The sequence below is a fragment of the Blennius ocellaris genome, assembly GCF_963422515.1.
Source record: "Blennius ocellaris genome assembly, chromosome: 2".
Classification (NCBI taxonomy): Eukaryota; Metazoa; Chordata; class Actinopteri; order Blenniiformes; family Blenniidae; genus Blennius; species Blennius ocellaris.
Window position 1 is genome coordinate 27,535,984 of NC_137651.1, and position 20,261 is coordinate 27,556,244.

A 20,261-nucleotide genomic window follows, 5' to 3' on the forward strand; every position below is an offset into this window, starting at 1 on the left:
AATATACGACAGCTGCACCTACAACAATTCAACGTGGTGTGTGGTTCTACAGTTTTGACTTGAATTTATGGAAATATCTAAAAAAAAATACATATATTTGACTCTTTCAAGGTTTAAAGGTTGCAGACCCTGTCCTAAAAATAGTAATTGTTACCGGGAACAGAAGTTTTACAGTTCCAGAAACTATCTTCATTTTATGAGTTTTATACAACAAAGAGACCAATATTGCCCGCATTTCTAAAGCAGTCACAGTTTGGAGACCCAGACTGAGCTCTTGTTCCTTGAATTTCCTAAAAATTACTCACTTGAGTCCAAATTGAATTATTACAAGTTAGAGCAACGAAAAAGAAAACAACTCCTCACAAATCTGAGGCTGGGTCTTTAACGTGATGATTGCTTGAGAATGAACGTAGAGCCGATAATTTTCACCAAACCCACTGCCACCTTTTGTCCACTATTCTTCCTTTGGCTTTCTCTTTCTCATTCTTTGCCCTATCTGTCTCTCTCCGTTTCTTTGAATCTAACTTTTGTCATCCATCAAAGCCTGTAGAAAGTGGAAAATCCATCATCTTTTAGTGAGAGAGCTCTCAATAGCCCTCGAGGAGCTCATCCAATCATTCGATAGCACTGACTGGAAAAAAAAAACCCAACAATGAATCGTGTCATTTCTGTCTCTTCACTTCTTGCCTGTGACGGAAGCGAGCGTGCGATTAACGCGGAGCGACGTGTGCTGTGCTGTCTCTCGTCTTCCCAGGGAACCTCTAGGTGCGTCTCGCGATACTGCCGGGTCTGAGAGCTTACCAGCACTGCTGCACCACTGTATTACTAAAGCCAAGGGAGTGGCTGCCAACAACAATAACAACACGAACTCCAGGTGGAGAACAGGTTAGTCTGAAGAGAGAAATGTGCGACTGCTGGATGTGTTACTGGGGTACAGTTGATCAATTTCTCCTGCAGCCGGGGGCTGGGGTGGGGATCGGTCCTGCTTCCAAGTTGACATCGTTCACCTGACAATAACAGAGATGGTGGCCGCCTTCAGCGATGCTCCTTAGAGCCTGCGGTCAGAATAAAAAGTGAAAATGCGAAATGTTCCTTATGTAACAACGGCGCTCTGAGCAACTGAAAATGCCATTTTTTGGAAAACGCCTCCCAAGGTGGAACTTTTCGTCATGGGAAAGTTTGGCTCTCTCTCCGCGGAGACGCTGCTGTGGCGCACCACGGCCGTAGTAAACAGTTCTTCTGCACATGCTCAGTAGAATAACAACAACGTTTACCTCCAGAGTGTCATGAGTCCCAGTCAGTCTTCTCCTGGGTCTTGGTAGTTGAAAAGGCTTGCTTGCTTTCTTTCTTTCTTTCTTTCTTTCTTTCTTTCTTTCTTTCTTTCTTTCTTTCTTTCTTTCTTTCTTTCTTTCTTTCTTTCTTTCTTTCTTTCTTTCTTTCTTTCTTTCTTTCTTTCTTTCTTTCTTTCTTTCTTTCTTTCTTTTTTATCTTCACCGACGCTAATTGTCGTTGAACCCAAGTGAAGAAGAAGGGGAACAGTCATCATGGGCGACGAGAGCGGTGGGAAACAATATAGATAGATAGAAAAAGCAGGTGGCGGTAATGCAACTTTATGGATGCAAACTGCTGAAACCCAGAAGAAGAAGAAGACGGCTTGGTAGTTTTATAGTTCACAGCCACCTGTTGTAGCAATCCTACTTGAAATGTCCATGTACTTTACAAACAGCACCCGCTAGTGGCCCGACATGAAAACCAAATTGTTTTCAGCAATTCTTCCCCCCGCATCCACCAGAGGGCGCAGATAGACTGTATGAGAACTAGTTAGCCAGGTTGTGAACATGGACATGGAACATAGAAAAGACATTAAAACAATGTGCGTCCCGGACAGAACCCCTTCCATGCCGGTGGCTAAGCTAGGCTAACAATTCAACTCAACTTTATTTATATAGTGCCAAATACAACAAAGTCATTTCAGGGCGCTCTTCTCTGCGTGAGCGACGTCGGACAGGAAAAACTCGCTCTAACAGGAAAGAAACCGTTGCTGAACCAAACTCCGAGGTGGCCAAAGACCCCGGTAGCTCAGCTCAGAGCCGACTGACCATCAGAATGAGCGAGCCAGGTTTTTCAACGATTCCTTCAGACTTCAACATCATAACAGCATATTGATGCTGGTCACCTTCGGTCTGCAATGTGAGATTGTTGTCAAGACGTTGCCATGCAGGTGTTTTCACTTGAAAGCGTTGTCCTGTTGTCGCTGGACTCCTGTTTGTTGATCGATGATGGGTTCATTCTCTTCCAGGTGTTTCTCCCTCTCAGACCCAGCAGCAATCTCAGACACCCCAAGAGGGAGAGGATCTCAGCTTCCGCAGAAAGAGGAAAAGGCAAAACAAGAAGAACCCCTATCTCTATTTGACCTCCTTCCTGCACCGCAGGCAGTCCGAGGAGGACCAGACAGGCATCCTGGCCAGCGCAGACTCTGAGGGGCCAAACTACGGGACTCTCCGCTGAACCGTGTGTCCACCAAGCCATTGGACTCGACTCAACTCCCCCCAACCTCGCCCCCCCCCCCTGCCCCACGCCCCCGCCATCAAACAAATACCTTTCTTATAATCTCTAAAACGTCTCATCTGTGTTCTGGGGAGCGGGGAAACATCGGGGCGACGACTCCGAGGGGTTGGAAGTTTTAATCCCAAGATAGGAACAATGGCTTTTTACGAGTTGTCACCACTACTTGTCTCTGAGGAATTTCACTTGAAAATGCTCTGAAAATATATAATGTATATAAATAGTAAAACAAGGGAATGAAGCTTCCTACTACAGTAATAAAAAAAAAAAGTGTTGGTTGAGTATGTCACAACACGTTAAAGATTTTTCACTCACTGGTCATCGAGGGGTCCATAACTTTAGGTTTTTCAGCGATACAGCGTACTGTTAATCCTGGTGCGTCCTCTGACAGGGACACAAGTCTACCTTTCCTACAATACAAATAGTGTCAGTATTTAAACACAGGGTTCTTACCACAAAATATACCTCAGAGTAAACGCAGAGTTGCTGTAATTCTTGTGGTATACTTGTACGTACTTGACCTTTTTACCTATGAAACGTATGGTTAAAAAGGTTTTTTATCACACACCACTCATAGAAACGAATAATATGGCCTAACTTTATCTGATTAAGACGCTTTTTTTTTTTTTTTTTTTTGTTTTTTTAAATTATCAGTGATAGCTGGCATAATGTCTTTTGTTTAAGTTTGTGATCCAATGCCAACCATTCGACTACTGAGTCTTAATTTCAGCGCTGGGTGTGTTTGCACTGCGGCGCCACGTTAACATCGAAGCCTTTAAGAGATCTCTCAAATGAATTTGGGACTTAAATGGTCAGCAGCGGTTGGACTGAAAAGGTCAGGAGAACCGGGGGTAGAAAGATGTGACGTGTACTGTAGTATGTATTTCATTATTAAGGAATCATTTGTGAAATGTGGCACATTTCAAGGTGCCTTTTTTTTTGCCTTTTTTCTCGTTTATTTTTTGGTGTTTTTGTTTTCATTTTAATTTAACATAAACTTGCCTTTTCCTTCGCCTTCATATATTTGTCTCTCCAGGGGGAGTGAGGGACTCCAGGATTCTGTTTGCTTTTACTTTCTCTGCCAAGGACACATGAGACAACTTGCTGCAGCAAGATGCATAACTCGTGTTCAGTTTTCTTTTAACCTGCTTCAACTGTGTGTATCCAAGTCGTGGTACAGAACCACAATAAATTTAAGAAAGAAAAAAAAAAAATAAAGACATTTTAGACTTGGGGGAGGGGGATAGCGAATACATTTTACTGTAGAGGAAAAGTACTGAAGCACCGTTTGTGCGACAAGATTAAATGCAAATAGAAAAAAAAAAAGACTAAATAACGGTGACGATGTTAATGTTTAACATCAGCTGGTAGAAGAGAATGTGATTGCTTCGTAAAGCCGTTCAAAAGCAATGGGAAAAACTCAAACAATGGCCACCCTGACTGTTTATCTTTAACAACTGTATATTTACTTGCTAGCTACTTCTCTGTATGTCTGTTGATTTTTCCGACACTAACCGATAATGAATGTATGTTTTGCTGTACAGGAGATGAATGTCCCAATGTCGCAGTACATTGAATGACCCGTTATGTTGCTCACAGTGCAGCTGTGAATGCTGAGATGACCAGTTGGCACGTTAAGTCTAAATTCCTGTTTGTGCAGTTTTTTGTTGGTTTTTTTCCCAAGCCAAGTTCTCTCGCTTATTTTTATTTTTTTTATTTTTTTTAAGAATTTTCTTTTGCTCTGACGGTTACAAACAACAGCTTTCCTTGTGTTGTTAAATCTAAATTTATTGGAAGGACTTCTTGGTTTGGTGGATTACTTCTTTGTTTTAACAATGCTTCTTGGCAACTAATATTAAATTGCTGGCAACTAACATTAAATGTCCTTGTAAATTGTGCTGCATTTGTAGGGTGAGTAAGCAAAGAATATGTGGATTGTGTAAATCCTCTCTGCCAATGTCAGCGGTTCACATATTATCCATTTAACCAACAGGAGCTTCTGCAGCGTGTGGAAGAACCAAACTGGTGCATCTTAAAACGTTAGAAAACAACATTAAAATTATTTATTGCACCTTTATTAAACATAAACTATATTATTTTGAGCCTTTTTCAAAAACAGATAGCATCGCAAAACAATCAAAATGTTAAAAAAAATGATTCAAACTTTTGACTTTTTATCAGTTTAGAAACGGATGACAAATCAAATAACTTTATCAAGTGATTTTCAATTTCACTGGTGTATATCTTACACTGTTAGAAAGTTTACTTCTCTTGTACATAGCACCAATTTTAATTATTTGAATTTCACAGATGAAATGTTCTACCAGTCAGTTGCAATGGCCTGTGGTAATTTCTTCTTCTTCTTCTTTTTTTTAAAGATACTACAAAAAACAACAAACAAGCATGGCCACATAAGTTTAGTTACAAAAATAAGTGAAAAGAGAAAAAAAAATTAAAGAGTAAATAAATAAGTCAAATAAAAAATAGTGCTACATTTGCATAGAGCATGCATTTGTGGGATGAGCAGCAGAAACTATGTGGGAAGTTTCCCTTGTTAAATCTTGTGGTCGGGCCGATGCAACACTTTCCTTTATTTTCCCACAAGTGTTGACCGGAGTTGAGTTCAGGATTGCCGGCAGGTTGAAGAGGGGACAAATTGTTTGGCGTCGACAGACGGAACATTTTGTCATAGATGTAACCTACTGGACAACACTGGGCTCTGCTGCTCATCCCACAAAGGCATGGTCCTCACTATTTGGAGGCAGCAGTGAACTTAGAGGCCAGAGAAGCAGACCTGAGATTGGAAGTTCGCAGGAGTTTTGTCATAAAATTCTTGGAACGCATTTTCCAATCGGTCACATATTGCAACAGCTATTACAAAATGATTCAATTAACTCAGTGACTCTTACAACCTGGTTTCATTCACTCAAGAAAAAGAAAAAAAGAATTGATGGTGGAAAAATAACTGATTGGTTTGTAACTTTAAAAATCTACCAGCCACAATGGCAGCTGATCTGAAAAGTTCAACCTGATTTAGGTCCCGCGCTCTACCATCGCTGTGTTGGCGGGACGTGAGCAAAAGCAAAGAGTGACGTCGAATTCTAGTCCATCTTAAATAGATAAAAGGCCAAATGTATCACACATTTTGAAATAACCGCTGCAATATGCATCAAGTTTGTTACAAATTGCGCTCCAAATATTATTACAAAATGACATGATGGGTTGAACATTCCATTATTACATAAGTTGACACTCTGATAAAGCAGGTCAACTTCCAGGCCCAGAGTGTGTTTGGCTCCCAGTGGTGCGTGAACACTGCATTTGCTTCGTGAGTACAGTTAATTTGCTATAATTTGGCACGCGGGTGTACCTGTGTAGCGCAGAGTAGAGGCAATTAAAAGACTAGCGTCACTGTCAGTTGCCTCCCTGTTTTCTGTTCCCACTCCTACGTCTCTGTCAGACAAAGCCAACCGCGCCCGTTAGCGCAGCACGGCTTCGGCTTTACCAAAAGGCACTGCCGACAAAACGCCGCAGAACAAAGGAGTAATCTACCAACCGCCGATGTCTGTTCTTTGTGTGTACTTCGTGTGTGTGGTTGAATTGCTCCGAGACATATCAATCGAACCAGATTCCTTCCAAACAAATCTGCCGAATATCCAACGGGAATGAATCGACTCCACGTCCGCTCGCTGAAATCGTCGGGACTTTCGAGAAAAGTGGTGATTGCCTGAGAGTGAAGCGTCAAAGTACATGTTCTACTTTAACAAATTGGTTCCGTGTAAGATACGAGAGGAGAGAGAGAAAAAAAAAATCTATATTTGTTATGTACTGTACATGGCGTGTATTGTATTTGTAAAGATAAAATCAAACCATGTTCGACAGGAAGATGTTCTTGTATAGGGATGTATGAAAAGACGGGACAGATCCCACGGAAAAAGAAATTAGATTATATATCAAAGTATTTGCTTACAGTACGGCTTTAAGTGGACAATGTTTTTAAAACATTTTTAAGGTGCCTAATTTGTCATACTTTAGCAGACATTATTTTACCTGAGAAGAAAAGAAGACTTAATGTTAGTACCGTACAGTGTATTATCGCCATAGCCCGCTGGCTGCACAAGTTGAAGTAGTATTTTCTCTGATGTATAGTACGTGAATGCCCATTGGAAAAAGCTTTAGAAGCAGAAGTGTGTCGCCCTCTTATAATATTTCTGGAATAAAAGTAATACTGTATTCTGCCCGTTCATGAGCACACATGTAGATTCGCTCCAGATCTCTTCGCCTTCACGTGTCCAAAGCAAATAAAACCGACGGAGACTTTTTCCTGCGAGTCGAGGACATGCTATAGTCATGTACAATATGTGCTGTGGAGGAAATTGTGTTTACATTAGTTTCGATGGAGAAAAAAAGTGTGTTAGGGCATAGTTGCTTTGAACATTACGACTCGGTGCTATGTTTAACTTTGTGGTGCTGTAGAATAGAGGTCTAACCATTTTTTTTTTTTTTTACTTCTTTTTTTTTTTTTTTTGTTCGGGGGGAGGGGAGGGGGTGGGGGGGGGGTTGTCTTTCCGTTTCCACGAGCAACTCTTCGGGGCCCCAGTGTGTTCGAGCAACTAAAACTGGCTCCGCCGGTTGACTATTGGTCCTCATCATAACAGTACCATGGTGTGACGACAGTGATAGACAATACTGGAAAGTAGTAGTATAACCTCAAATAATAGAGACTTGTGACATTCAAATGAATTTCAAGATGACCTGTTTTCTATCGTGTGTTTGCGATGTCTGTCTGTGCTTCCAAGGTACCCTCTAAAGTATATTTGTGATGATAAACGAGAATATTAACCCAGCCTAAAAAAAAAAAAAGGAGAAACATAACCTTTTCTTACAAACGTTCCTGTAGGACTTTTTTTTTGTTTTTTGGGTTTTGTCAAGCACACTACTGCAGGGGGGCGTAACCGTCTCAGATCACCCCGCCACCTTTTTGAAGGTCCCTCTGGTACTGTACAGTAGAGCCACGAGTAGTTCCATCAGCCCACTTCGATATCGACCCTCCTGGTAGAAAAGGTTTTGGGGAAAAAAGCTCACACATCCTTACGAATGGCTTTCAAAAGAAAGGATGTCATCTTCCGGGCTTTTTCTTTTTTTTATTATTTTTTTGCATATCCAACAGAAACATGTACAGCATTAAAGAGGGCTGCTTTGGACGTACTGTTCGCTCTGTTTTTTTGTTTACTTTTTTGTTGTTGTTGGGTTTTTGGGGGTTTTTTTGTATTTATTTTATTCCTGTTTTCTTTTTTTTCTTTTCTTTTTTCGTTTGAAACTTTTCTGCTTACAGCTTTTAGTGCATCACTAGGTGCTGGTAGGATGATACTTAGGACAAAATTTGATTTTTTTTAAATTGTATTAATCTTGCATGTAGAGACAATACAAAAACGCCTATTTAGCAATCATTCATGGACATCCGAGCTGGTTGTTATTGGACGGAAAATAGAAATATGTAGTATTTTCTATATTCTCTGTTTTTTCATGTGTACCAGCACTGAGAAACTAGAATGTATTATTATGATTATTATGATTATTATTATGATTATTATTGCTGTAGGCTACAATAAGCACTACATCGTTGACTGTTTTAGCTAATGCTCATACTCAAGCAAACCAAGTAGTGCTTAAAAGGAAGAAAATTTACTTCATCCATTTCACTGTCATCACTGATCCCTGTGCTGTACATCACATGTTTACATCCTGTTGTTTATTCTGTTTTCTCAACATAATCTGTCTCCATAATGTTCATATGTAAATATTTCAATTTTTTTTTTACTTTTCTCTCTTTTATAACCTGATGTTTTTGGGTTTTTTTTATTTTCCTGTCAGTTTTTAGACTTTTGTTTGGTCACTGCATCAGGTATATCAAGGCTTCACTTAACTCATACTGTATGGTGCTGTACCAAAGCCTTATGTATAATATTTGTATTACTTTTTCTTTGGTTTTAACACTGCTGTCCAGTGAACTCTGTACCGTCTGAGACCATGTCTTACCCACTCTTCATGTTCAACTGCCATGGATTTTTTTTTTTTAAATGTTTTTGTTTGTTTCTTTAATGAGTAAAACAACAGAAATCTGAATGAACTATGATGTAAAAAGATTTAAAAGAAGACAAAAGAAAAAGAAAAATACTAACACTCTGGCCTGTCACCAACTGGCCTGGCTGTACAGTGACAAGCCTTTTAAAGGGGAAAACGCACAGGTTCACACCCGGTGGCTTATCGTGACGTAGACATGGGCCTGGCACATGATCTATGCTCTATCTATGGCATGTCTGTGAGAATATGAAAGCAGTGTTGTATTCATGTCACCGTATCATTTCAAATGCTTAGTCCCATACGAAATTTTCCTCTCAAATTTTTGTATTTTGATATAATAAAAAAATGAAAAGAGGTTTTTATTTTCTCCTCGTGCTTTTGTGGGGGGGAATGGGGGGGTTGTAGCATGCAGGTGTAGTTCATGGGCTGGACACAGGGTGTAAGTGTTGGACAGGAATAGGAGAAGATGGTGTGGCGAGCTGCAATCAGGTCAAGAGCTTCTTCTTTTTTTCCTTTTTTTTTAAAGACTTGGACGCAGACACAGGAACACAAGAGGTTTTAGTATCTTTATATCTCCCCCTGAGAAATCACAATTGATTAACTCTTAAATCTGAGAAATGCAACTTTATATAGAGTGCTAAAAGGTTGTTTTTAAAAGTAAATTTTGAATATTTATTGAATCATATTTCCAGCTGTCTCATTGCAGATGTTAAGAATGAAGTGCGTTGCGTGTCGGCGGTGGAGCCGCAGCGAGGAAAACAAATAACCTGAGAGGGGATAAGGCCTGTCAGACTGACCTTTGTGCTCCCGTTCCAATTCCCTCCGGCAGGCTGGGAAGCAAACAAAAGAACGGTCGTCTGAATTTACCTGAGGACAATGAAAAGTTCAGTTAATCCGCTGCTAAAACCATGAATGGGAGCAGGCTCTTCAACCCCACATCTTCTGATGACATAGGTAACAGCCCGTGTCAGGAGAGCGACTTTATCTCATTACAAGACAAATAAATATCCTGCATTTGCTTCAGTTAGGTGTTGTTTTTGTTAAATACTTGAAAAACAAGGTGAAGATATACAGATGTGAAGTTACATTATTAATTATAAGCAACTGTCAGCTCTAGCACCCCAAAACACAAACATAGACCTCTTGAAGTGATCTCAAATGTTAAGAAATAGGACTTTATATTGACATCTTGATTTCTTTAAGATAATTACTGTTGAGACAGACTGCTGTTTGCAAGCTTTCATCCAGGTTTGCATGTTTGATTTGGCACACGCTTTTATGCCAGATATGCTCTGGATGACACAACCGGAGGAGCTGGTAGTTAAAGGGATTGCTGGATAGATCCACAGTGTTGACCCCGCCTGCGGTAGGATTTCAACCAGCGAGCTCCTAATTTTAAGCTGCAGTTTGTGAGATCAATGTATGAAAGAGAGAAGAAATATGTATTAGAATTGAAGTTATCCCAAAGCAAACATCGAACACAAAGGCCCCCGGGCGAGGATTCAAACCAAGGAGATTCCCACTGTAAGGAACTACGACGCCACGTGGCTCATGTGCAATACAAAGGGTTTTTTTTTTTCAATTGGATGAGAAAATTAACAACTGAAGTGCTCACAAGGCTCAAATCTGTAAGACAAGATGTATTTGGTTGACTTCATTTGCTGCAATCTGGCAACCTAAAGTGACGAATGTAGGTCACTTTGGTCCGAACTGCCTCAAATCCACACATCTGACACCAAATGTGATAATGGTCACCATGATAAATCAGCTGGTTTACAAGAAACGTTCAGTTTAAATCAGCTGGTCATGAGGAAAAGCTATAAATATATAAAAATAAGAAATATTTGGTGGTGTGGGTGAGGGGGGGGGTGTTTCCCCATATCAAGTAATAGCTGAGCACAACTTATTTATCAGATTAATGCCAAATGTCTTTATCAGCTGGAAGAAAAACAAATACATTTGTGATATTAGAAATTATATATGGCTGCTCTTTTCTCTGATCCATTATATTTTATATAACCAGGACTGAAGTTGTGCTGTAGTTCTGCCAGCCCTGCTCCTGCATGGTGGGTGGCTGTTCTGCACGCTTCAGACCTCTGAGAGATCCATCCATCATGCCTGACCGTAATGAGGAGCATCTTATCTGAGTTTGAGGGAGACGGATTCAACACATTCAAACATGACGGAGCAAGAAAAACATGCAGGGTGGTGCTCCTCCAAATGATGCCTGGGGAAATACTTCTATTAAGACGATTAGTGAATGTGTTGGGGAAAAAAACATTGCATTTGAAGTCTATAAATGACTATTATCCATATTTTAGTCTCTGTTGGACATATATTTACACTGACGGTCATTCAATGAATGGAAAGGCACAATGTTTAAAAAAAAATGGGCAAACAAATTGCAATATAGTGTATCTCATCTTACTTTACAATGTGCAAAACGTCACAATATGGGATAGATGGATTGATGGGCATATGCTGAAAATAAAACATTTGACAGTATTGTAAAGACTGGTTGAGTTCAGAGCAAGATGATACCAAAGATGGCATCGCATTCAGGTCAAACAAGGATTCCTCGTGTTCTCCTCCAGTGGGCCAGCAGAAGATGAGTGATCAGTACAGCAGGTTTCACTCCTCTCACTGTTGCCTCCCACCTACACTTGGTTATGTAAGCGAGCACCAGGCGTTACCTAACAGAACAACCTGCCCGATGGGCTGAACATCATCCAGCACCGGCTCGCGTGCCCTCACGCCCCCCTCATATCTGGCTGCTCGGCTTTGAATAAAAGAAAAAAAAAAAAAAAAAAGGTCTGGGAAGCCCTGAGGCTCAAACATCCCAAGCGCGGGCACGAGATCCGCGCAGTAGTCGCGTGTGTGCGCGCGCGCTTCCGAAGCTGCACAGGCAGCTCTGCGCGCGCGCAGCCACGGAAACACGCTCGCTCTCTCGCTCTTTCGCTCTCTCTCTCTCTCTCTCTCTCTCTCTCTCTCTCTCTCTCTCTCTCTCTCTCTCTCTCTCTCTCTCTCTCACACTCACTGCTGGAGCGATGCCGCACCCGGCCGGGGGTCGTTCTCCCGGAGAGGTCCGCCTGGTGAGCGGGGCGGCTGTCGGCAGCTGGTGAGGCCGCTGCGGTGCGATGCGGACGGGATGTTCGGTGGCGGAGAAGCAGCCGCGATCAACGTGAGGAGGGAGCGGAGCGCAACGCACTGTCACAGGTACACGCGCACACACACACACACACACACACACACACACACACACACACACACACACACACTGTGTGTGTGTGTGTTGATCTGCTGCAGCCTGCAGGCCAGGTGACATCAAAACACCTGGTTTATTTTCATTATTTCCACATGAACCGTCGCTAATCACCGTGTTGCGCGCGCGTGTGTGTGTGTGTGTGCGCGTGTGGGTGTGGGTGTGTGTGTGTGTGTGTGTGTCTGTGTTTAAATACATGTGTGTGTTTGCCCGGTGATCCTTCAGACCTCACAGGTCAGAGTACACTGCTGCTGAAGTTTTCCCACTGGACATGTCTTCTTCAGACCTCTTCATGTGTTTTCAATTGCATCACATGTTGGAGGAAAAAAAAAACCCCAACCAATTTCCATGTTGGGGTTTTTATCTCATGGAAACACTGTAAAACACCAGATATAGACACAAAATGATAATCCGTGTGAAAGACACGGATTGTCAACATTTCTTCGTCCTCCATATTAATCAGTGATCTGCTCACAAAGAGTATAAACTTAAAAAGTTTAATTGTGATTAATACCAAGTCATTTTCATAACAATATTTCAGATGTGTCAGAAGTGTTATGATACAGATGACAAGTGTAAGTATGTTTTTTGGGGGGGTCAGGGGGACGCCTTTGCAAAGTGGGATTTTATCAATTGATAACTGGATTTATTTTTCAATAAAAGACACAGTTTAGTGTAAAACAGTTATGCTGGTGGCAGACTATCTGTGAGGATTTGGAAATTAGAATTTGCCAGAGTTACGCTTTTGTATTCATCCCAAAAGCTGTTAACGATAATTTAATGTAAAAAAAAAAAAAAAAAAAAAAATAGTACTCACTATTTGACCATCATAAACAATTACTGAGAATCAATCATGTTGAGTATTTGACTCTGATTAATTCTTAATGGGAGGAGGTTGGAATTATTTGACCAGAATAAAATAAATTATTTTGCTAATGAAGTGAATTGGTTTGGGTGTGTTTGAAGGACAAATGTCAAAATTTGAAGTACTTTCACGTGAGCGTTTGGATATTGGTGGAGGTGTTCCTTATACTCTCAATACTTTATAGAAACATACAATATTAAGTGATCTATAACATATTCCATAAACCTCATTGAGGCTGGTTGCAGCTGACCAGAACAGTGTTTTGTTTTCCCCCTGGAAACTCTCTGATTTCCATTAAAACATGTAAAACTCATAATCTACCTCCCCTGATGCTTCACACATCACATACAGACGTCCACACTCACCACTGATTTAAAGTCACGATTTCAACTGGAGGATAAAACTGTTGACAAAACTCATGCATGCACAGGAAGAACATGCAAACTTTACCTCTCATTTCCTGTTTGTGAATTGATTATAAAGTATAAATTAGCACATTTTATGTTGATTTTAAATTATTTTTGATTTGTTCATGGATAAGCAAAATGGAAGCCAAATAGATTCCATCTTTTTAAAAAGTCACAGCATGCCTTTCAAAATATAAAATGTTCCGCGGTTTTTCAGGGAGGAAATGAGGCGTTCTGCACCTGGATGAAATGTTTTGGTCGCAACAACAATAAAAAAAAGAGTAATACGAGCCTTACAGTATTTATAGAGCACTATCATTTCTTACATAAAACAAGTGAAAGTGCTCGAAAGGACGAAAATAAAACCATGATGAAAATGTAAATATACAGTAAATAAACAACTAAAAAGTCGTGTATCCCAAAAGAGAATCTGAATATAAAACTATTTTTATTTTTGTCTTTTTATAACTACTAATGAATATTACCTGGTAAAACAATTAACTTGCTGCAGAGCGTTGCTTTGCAGATATTGAGTCTTCATTATTGCTACTCTGGTGCCTCAATGTAAATCTTACCGCCGTGACCTGACACAATTCTTTGTCGTTCATTTATAATTATCCATATCTATAAACGTCCAGAGGTTCCTCTTGGATAAAGGATCCTCCAAACATGCCTCTATTTTCTGACTCAACCTCAATGAATAAAGTAATAAATAAGGAAAGGAACGGCACCATTGCCTGCAGCCCCTGCCTGGTACTCTACATGAGCAGTGCAGCCTCGTGGATGTTTGACCACAGAGTTGCGTCAACACCGTTGTGTCTGAACATGAGCTGAACAAAGTTTGCAGCTGCAGCAGAGAAGCTGTGTAGGATTACATTAGACCGCCAGCTCGCGTCACTGTGTGGGAGTCTCGGTGTTGAGCGGGTTAAAGGTTGTCGGCTTTGTATCTCTGAGCATATCAAACGTATTTCATCTCGCGTTCCCTTGTGTCTTCGCCGAATCGTCGCGGCGGGACTCGGGCCGGGGTGATCCCGAGCGGCAGGTTGGCTTGGTGATTAAATATTTGGGTCTTTGTTGTGCGGGGGGTTTAATCGTCCTGCTGTTCGGCCCGCCCCCTGCCCCTTCATCAGGGATCACCGCGACTCCGCGGGGCAAAGATTGAGCGGTTGAAACTGACTCGGTGCGAGATGAAATAAAGTTAATCTCACTCCAGTACATTTCAAGAAGATTATGGGATCAAATGGCGGCCCCCTCCGTCACCGTATGCACCCCTCCTCCTCCTCCTCCTCCTCCTCCTCCTCCTCCTCCGCGACGGGATGCTCCTCCGTTCGATGTGTGTGTGTGTGTGTGTGTGTGTGTGGGGGGGGGGCTCCGCCGGTCAGGGGCTCCGCCGGTCAGGGGCTCCTCCGAGACTCCATTTGCCTCGTCGCGTTACTTCATCCTCAGTCTGGAGGAGCATCAAGTCACGATGGATGGGAGAGGGGTTGTCATGGCAACCGCCGGGCTTTCTCTCCGCTGCGCGTCGTGTGTCTGCGTTTGATTCGGAGCCGAGGACGAGAGCTGGAAAAACCAAACTTCCATCCCCCCGCCGGCCTCAGCGGCCCGCTTCCTCTTCAAAGACGCTGCAATCGGTGTGTTTGAGTTAATAATAGATTGTGATTAAGTGCTTTTGAAAACAGGGGTCACTCCTAACCAATGCTTTGGAAATAAACAATATCACTGCAACACCGCCACAGATCCAGTTACCCACGATTCCTTGAGCTTTGTTACTTGTTATCTGACTGAAATGGAGGCTGTCTCTCTGAAGCCGTTAGATTCACTGTTAGCCAAAGTTGATTCTTCAGAGTAGCTGTGATTTATTTGCAAAAATGTTGTTTATTCTGCTCTGCTGCTTTATCCTCAACATTATTAATTCATGTGTGTATTTCTTTCAAGAAGCAGCGTTTCAAGAACTTCTACATTGCTAAAGTAAAAAAAAAAAAAGTGTCTTTCTTGTAGTAGATGAAAATACTGATTTAATAATAATAATAATAATTAATCAGACCAACTGTCTGGTGTGCACCACCAGTTAACACCAAACTAGCTCCAGAAGAAGTAAATGAGTGACGAAACCTCCATAATGAAACCTTATGAAGACGTACTTTTCCACGACACTGTCATCAGTTTATAATTTGCACTAATTCCCACACAGCACTGCTCCCACTCTGTTGCTCACTGATGTTATTCACCAGACTATTTTTTTTTTTTTTTTTGTTGTTCGCCTGAGCTCTCCCCGAGTGTTTTGACTGTTTTCCTCTTTCTCTTCGGGCTCCATCTAATCTCCACCACCTGCATGGTTTCGAGCTGCAGCATGTCTGAAAGAGGCAATTTGCCCCAACTACAGGCAAACAAAGCAGCTACTTTCCTCAGGAGGTGGTGCAGAGCTCAGTGGTAAAAAAAAAGACAGAGCAAGCGTGGGATTTTAGCGTTTATTCCACAAGCGCATGTCCAGATGAACGCTAACCTTACCCTCTGTCTATACTTAGCTATATACAAAGTTGAATCACATGCTTTTTGATAACTATAGAAACTAAATGATTGATTTTTCTCTTTTTAACGGAAATGTTGCAGCTACGTTTCTTAAGAGGGCCGTTCAATGCAGGTGTCGCTCCCCTGCTTTCATCCCTGAGCACACACTTACATCTGTGTGCTGTGGGTCAACAGCAACCTGAATAAATAGTTGGGCAACGCGTCACGTCGCAGAGACGTCGGTTCATAAAAACCCACACGTTGCACAACTCTTCTAGACCGGCGTCCATCCCGGGGTTCACGGAGTGCTGGAAAAGCTAACAGGTCTCCGGTCCATCCATCACAGGGAAAACACACCGAGGCAGAAAACCACACACACTCAATACTTTTGAAGTCAGAAATTCACCTTAAGCACGTATTTTGAGATGCATGTTCATGAAGGCCCCCCATTCGACACCCAGAGATATTCAGCTATGGAGTAAAGCTGTGTACATGTGTATATTAATACCTATGTAAAACACATTACACAGTTTTGTGAAGCTGACTGATTTTTTTTTTTAAATAACTCATATTATCCAGTTTTTCAACATTTTCGGTCTAATTGGTCCAAAAATGTTGATTTCAAAGTTTATTGTCCCAAATCCAGCTTTTCCTTGATTTTCCTCCATTTGAATATTGGATCAATAAGAGCTACATTCAGAATCTGCTGTGTCTGTGTGAGCTGGACTGGCTCCGCCCACACATGCCCATCTATGGGAAGAGGAGGAAGTACTTCCTTTCGTGGTGCCATGCGTCAGAGCAGCGCTGCCTGATTGTGGGAGGAGTCAAAGGGGGAGGAGCCTACCTTGATTGGGACTGGCTAAACCCTGGATGACACTATATAGGGTTTGATTTCTGATTGGCTGGTTGGAGCAACACACTTTTTAAAACCTGAAACAAGCCAGGGAGAGAGAGGACACACTTTCTTCACTTCTGGGGCGTCGTTCCAGGTATTGTTGGTGATGATTGCTGCTGGAAAACCATTAAAAAGTGAATTTTGCATAATACATATATAGGCCAGCTCAGGTGATGACAGATCAGTCTGAATATTACTTCACCCTGTCATTACATCTCCCTGATGTCATTAATTTGTGTTATGAAAATGTGAATGTTCAGGGGGAATTTGGACACCGTATTCACTTAAAAAGCACCATTTTTTGAGGGGAAATGGAAATGTATTGCATAGTTTTTGGCTGTTTTTCACACTAGGTTTGGAGCAAAAGATCAAAGCAGTTGATCTATAAAGAGGATGCTATAAGCCCACCTTAAACTATGTGGTGACAGCAAAAGTTTTAATCGCATGTCAAAATCCTCAAATGTGCTTGTGAATCCACAGGAGCTGCATTAGAATTAATGTGGGGGAGTTCCACGTATAATCATTACTGAAAAGTTGACGTGCCAGTTTTTCTTCTTTTCCTTGGCTTTCACTTTCTTCTTCCTCTCATATGTGACGAAGTGTCTGTGACTCACTCGGACACGTCTGCTCTGTTCGTGGCTACAATTATACAGGCGGCCATCTTTCTCCAGTGCCGGTTTCAGAAGATCCGCCGTGCACGATTGTGTAGGCTGGCCTATTTTCCTTGAAAACTCCATGTAGGCCATCAGATAGCGGGACAACTCCCTTTTGTTCCTGCGCTATCTCCAGCCTCCTGACATCAGAGAAGCACCTCTTTCTCAAAGTGTGACAGGTGGAGAGACTCTTCGCATTCATGCGTCTTGGATGGTCGTTACTGTGGAGATGAGTGATGAACAAGCAGCACAATGAAGGTTTATTCTCGGTTCTCCCAACACAGCGTGCAGCGTCACCTCTGAGGTTTCTTGACATGAAAACCGGTATCGAGCTCGACTTAGTTTTATTTTTTGACCTAAACATCTGCCCATTATCTTAATTTTTTTGTGGGAGGGGGGGGGGGGGGGGGGCTTTTCACACTCATGACAGCCTGGTCTTTTTATAACTCGAGCTATTTGGGGCATTTCCAAAATAGTCACACTCTTGATGTATCGTGAGATTCACAATGCTCCTTGTATGTTGCTCCAGGCTGTCGTTAGCTCCTCACCCACCAGCTCAGCTGGCTGTCCTCCTCTGCAATGTGCTGTACAACATGTTCCTGCACTTGAAAAGACTCCCCGTCTGACGTTGTACAATCGGCAAGGTCAGGTATTTTCTGTGCCCGGTGCCATGCAACGTTTCGCTATCATTGAATTCATGAAACTCAAAGGAATCTCGGTGCCCTTAAAGCAGAAGCTCACCCGAATATTGTAAACAAAGTTCAGCTCTGTTACATATTTAAGAGGATACTGATGGTTTTAAACATCCTCCTCACGTCTTTCCACTTTCCAGGGATGTTTTTTTTTTTTTTTTTTTCCGCCTAAGTGGCCCTCATGGAGCGTCGCTCAATGTAACCCAGCTAAACAGTGGATTAATTTTCTGTAAGTGTATTGCGTTGGCAACACACTCCAGCAAGGTCACTCTGCCCATTAGAGAGGAGATACAGTATGAGATGTGGACAGAGCGGAGTCCGATATGTCTGCCGGCTCACATTCTGCTGAGTCAGCAAGCTTTGTGGAAGTCCGTCAACAGCGAACTGAGTGAGGCTCGGAGCCAGGAGGGGCTGGTGGGAAACTGCTACTACTGCCATCGGACGGGCCCCAGTGAATCCACTCCAAACATTTCAGTGGTGATTAGCCAGGGGGGGGGGGGGGGGGGGGGGATGTTCAACTGCGTCAGTGTTAATCTGACAGCTTTTACAAGGGCCGGACTTCAGAAGGTGTTGGAAGGCGCCATTTCACCCACATGCCCTCAAGTCAGTGTTTGAAGAATAAGCATGTTTACGAGGCAGTTATGGGAACGTTATAGGAGAAGTTTGCTTGATCAGGACATTCCTCCTGTTTGTTTACAGTACATAAAGAGAGGAGTAGTTTTCGCGAGTGAGTGATGGGGGGGGGGGGGGGGGTTCGTAGTATCAGTCCTCCTGCAGACTGAAACCATGTGGATTTGTGTTTATACAACAAGGGAGGGAATCGCTGAAATATGCTGCTGTTGATACTGTTTGAATCATTAAGACCTGCTTCAGACTGCGAGCGTCAGGGACGTTATTTTATGTTGTTCTGCAGATTGAGTTCATCTATTGCCGAGGATTAAAGCAACAACATCAAGGGAAGATTGCAACTGAGGCTAACGTATGCATGCATGTCTTAATAGGTTCATGGTTTGTTTATCATGGTTTGAGTCTATAACCTTCTATAGCGCCTTATATTAACATTAGCCTGAACCTATTAGGGTAAGCATGCATGTAATTCCTCTTTATCGTCGTCCATTCATCTCTCTTCTATACGACATTGGCCTTATTATGGCCACAGACCGCTGGGGCTGAACCCAGCTTACAATGGGTGAAGGCAGGATGCACTCACAGCACAAACACACTCAATTTAGCAATTTAGAATCACTAATTAGCATCAAATCCACACCTTTTAAACATGTTGCTTTAACCCTCTGTGACCAATGAAATACATCATGATCTGCAGGAATGGATTTGAACCAACATAAAAGGATAACATGTTTGTTCTAATGCGTTAACGGGATTTATAACGGAGTGTTGATCAGGATTGCAGTGACGCCTGTGAAACGGATATCAAATTAGACATGAAGACGCTGAGTTTGGGCCATGAGAAATGAGAAATCCCGTCAGAGTGAAGTGGTTTGTCTGCGTTGGTGTGAAGAAGCGTCCATGGCACACAGCTGACATACGGAAAAAGCAATGTAATGAACGAATGGACGTGCACCATGTGAGCATCACATAAACTCAATTATTCTAAACTTAGGTTTAACTCTCAACCTTTCTAAAGGGGGAAAAGTGTGTGCAAACAACAGAAAGCAGAGTTATTTGACACAGAGCTACAACGGCAGAGCGTACAGCACAACCTGCTTTTACACAGTTTTACACATGAGAAAGAACATTTCATACTTTTATTCATGTAGCTCTAAATGCAACATTTTACATTTATATAATATGCAATGAAAATACTCAATAAGTGTAAGAAAGCTAGCTCAAATCCATTTTACTGCGACGCCCCAACAGGCTGGAAATAGGAAAAAGCAAATTACTGGTAAACATAACTGAACTTTATTGGTATAAAAAAATAACCAAACACTTAAATGAGTACAGATTAATTTCAAAACATTTGGATTTAATGCATGCGATTTTCCCCAATAATATTCTTACAGTGGACATTCCAAATTTTCTCTATTTTTTGTAAAATAGATTGTCACCGTACAGTATTACAATAGTTAATTAAATCAGATGATTTTAATTTTTTTTTTTTTTTTTTTTTTTTACTGAGAGGCCAAAATTTAAAGATTCTTTTGGTTTTGAAGAAATTCCCTCTGTAATTAATAAAGAATTTCTATTCTATTCTATTCTATTCTATGCTTGATTTTCCTTTTTTTCCCCAAAACATTTTTTCAGATTTGTGTTAAAATGTGAAATAATTACCTACAAAACAATTAAAGATGCTTCACACACATTTCTGA

At 41.6% G+C, this 20,261-nt stretch overlaps 2 protein-coding genes across 2 annotated transcripts in view; both read left to right on the forward strand.

The window, feature by feature from the left end:
• igsf9ba (immunoglobulin superfamily, member 9Ba) overlaps positions 1-2,508 on the forward strand; it is a gene marked incomplete at its 3' end in the record, with an annotated part of 74,427 nt that extends 71,919 nt beyond the window's left edge. Inside the window, exons 20-21 of the mRNA XM_080506903.1 lie at positions 755-885; positions 2,300-2,508. Coding sequence (XP_080363029.1) covers positions 755-885; positions 2,300-2,508 — 340 coding nt within the window. The remainder of the gene's footprint in view (positions 1-754; positions 886-2,299) is intronic.
• A 9,215-nt stretch (positions 2,509-11,723) lies between these two features.
• Positions 11,724-20,261, forward strand: part of arhgap32a (Rho GTPase activating protein 32a) — a 36,475-nt gene continuing 27,937 nt past the window's right edge. Inside the window, exon 1 of the mRNA XM_080512338.1 lies at positions 11,724-11,865. The gene's annotated coding sequence lies outside the window, so the exon portion shown is untranslated. The remainder of the gene's footprint in view (positions 11,866-20,261) is intronic.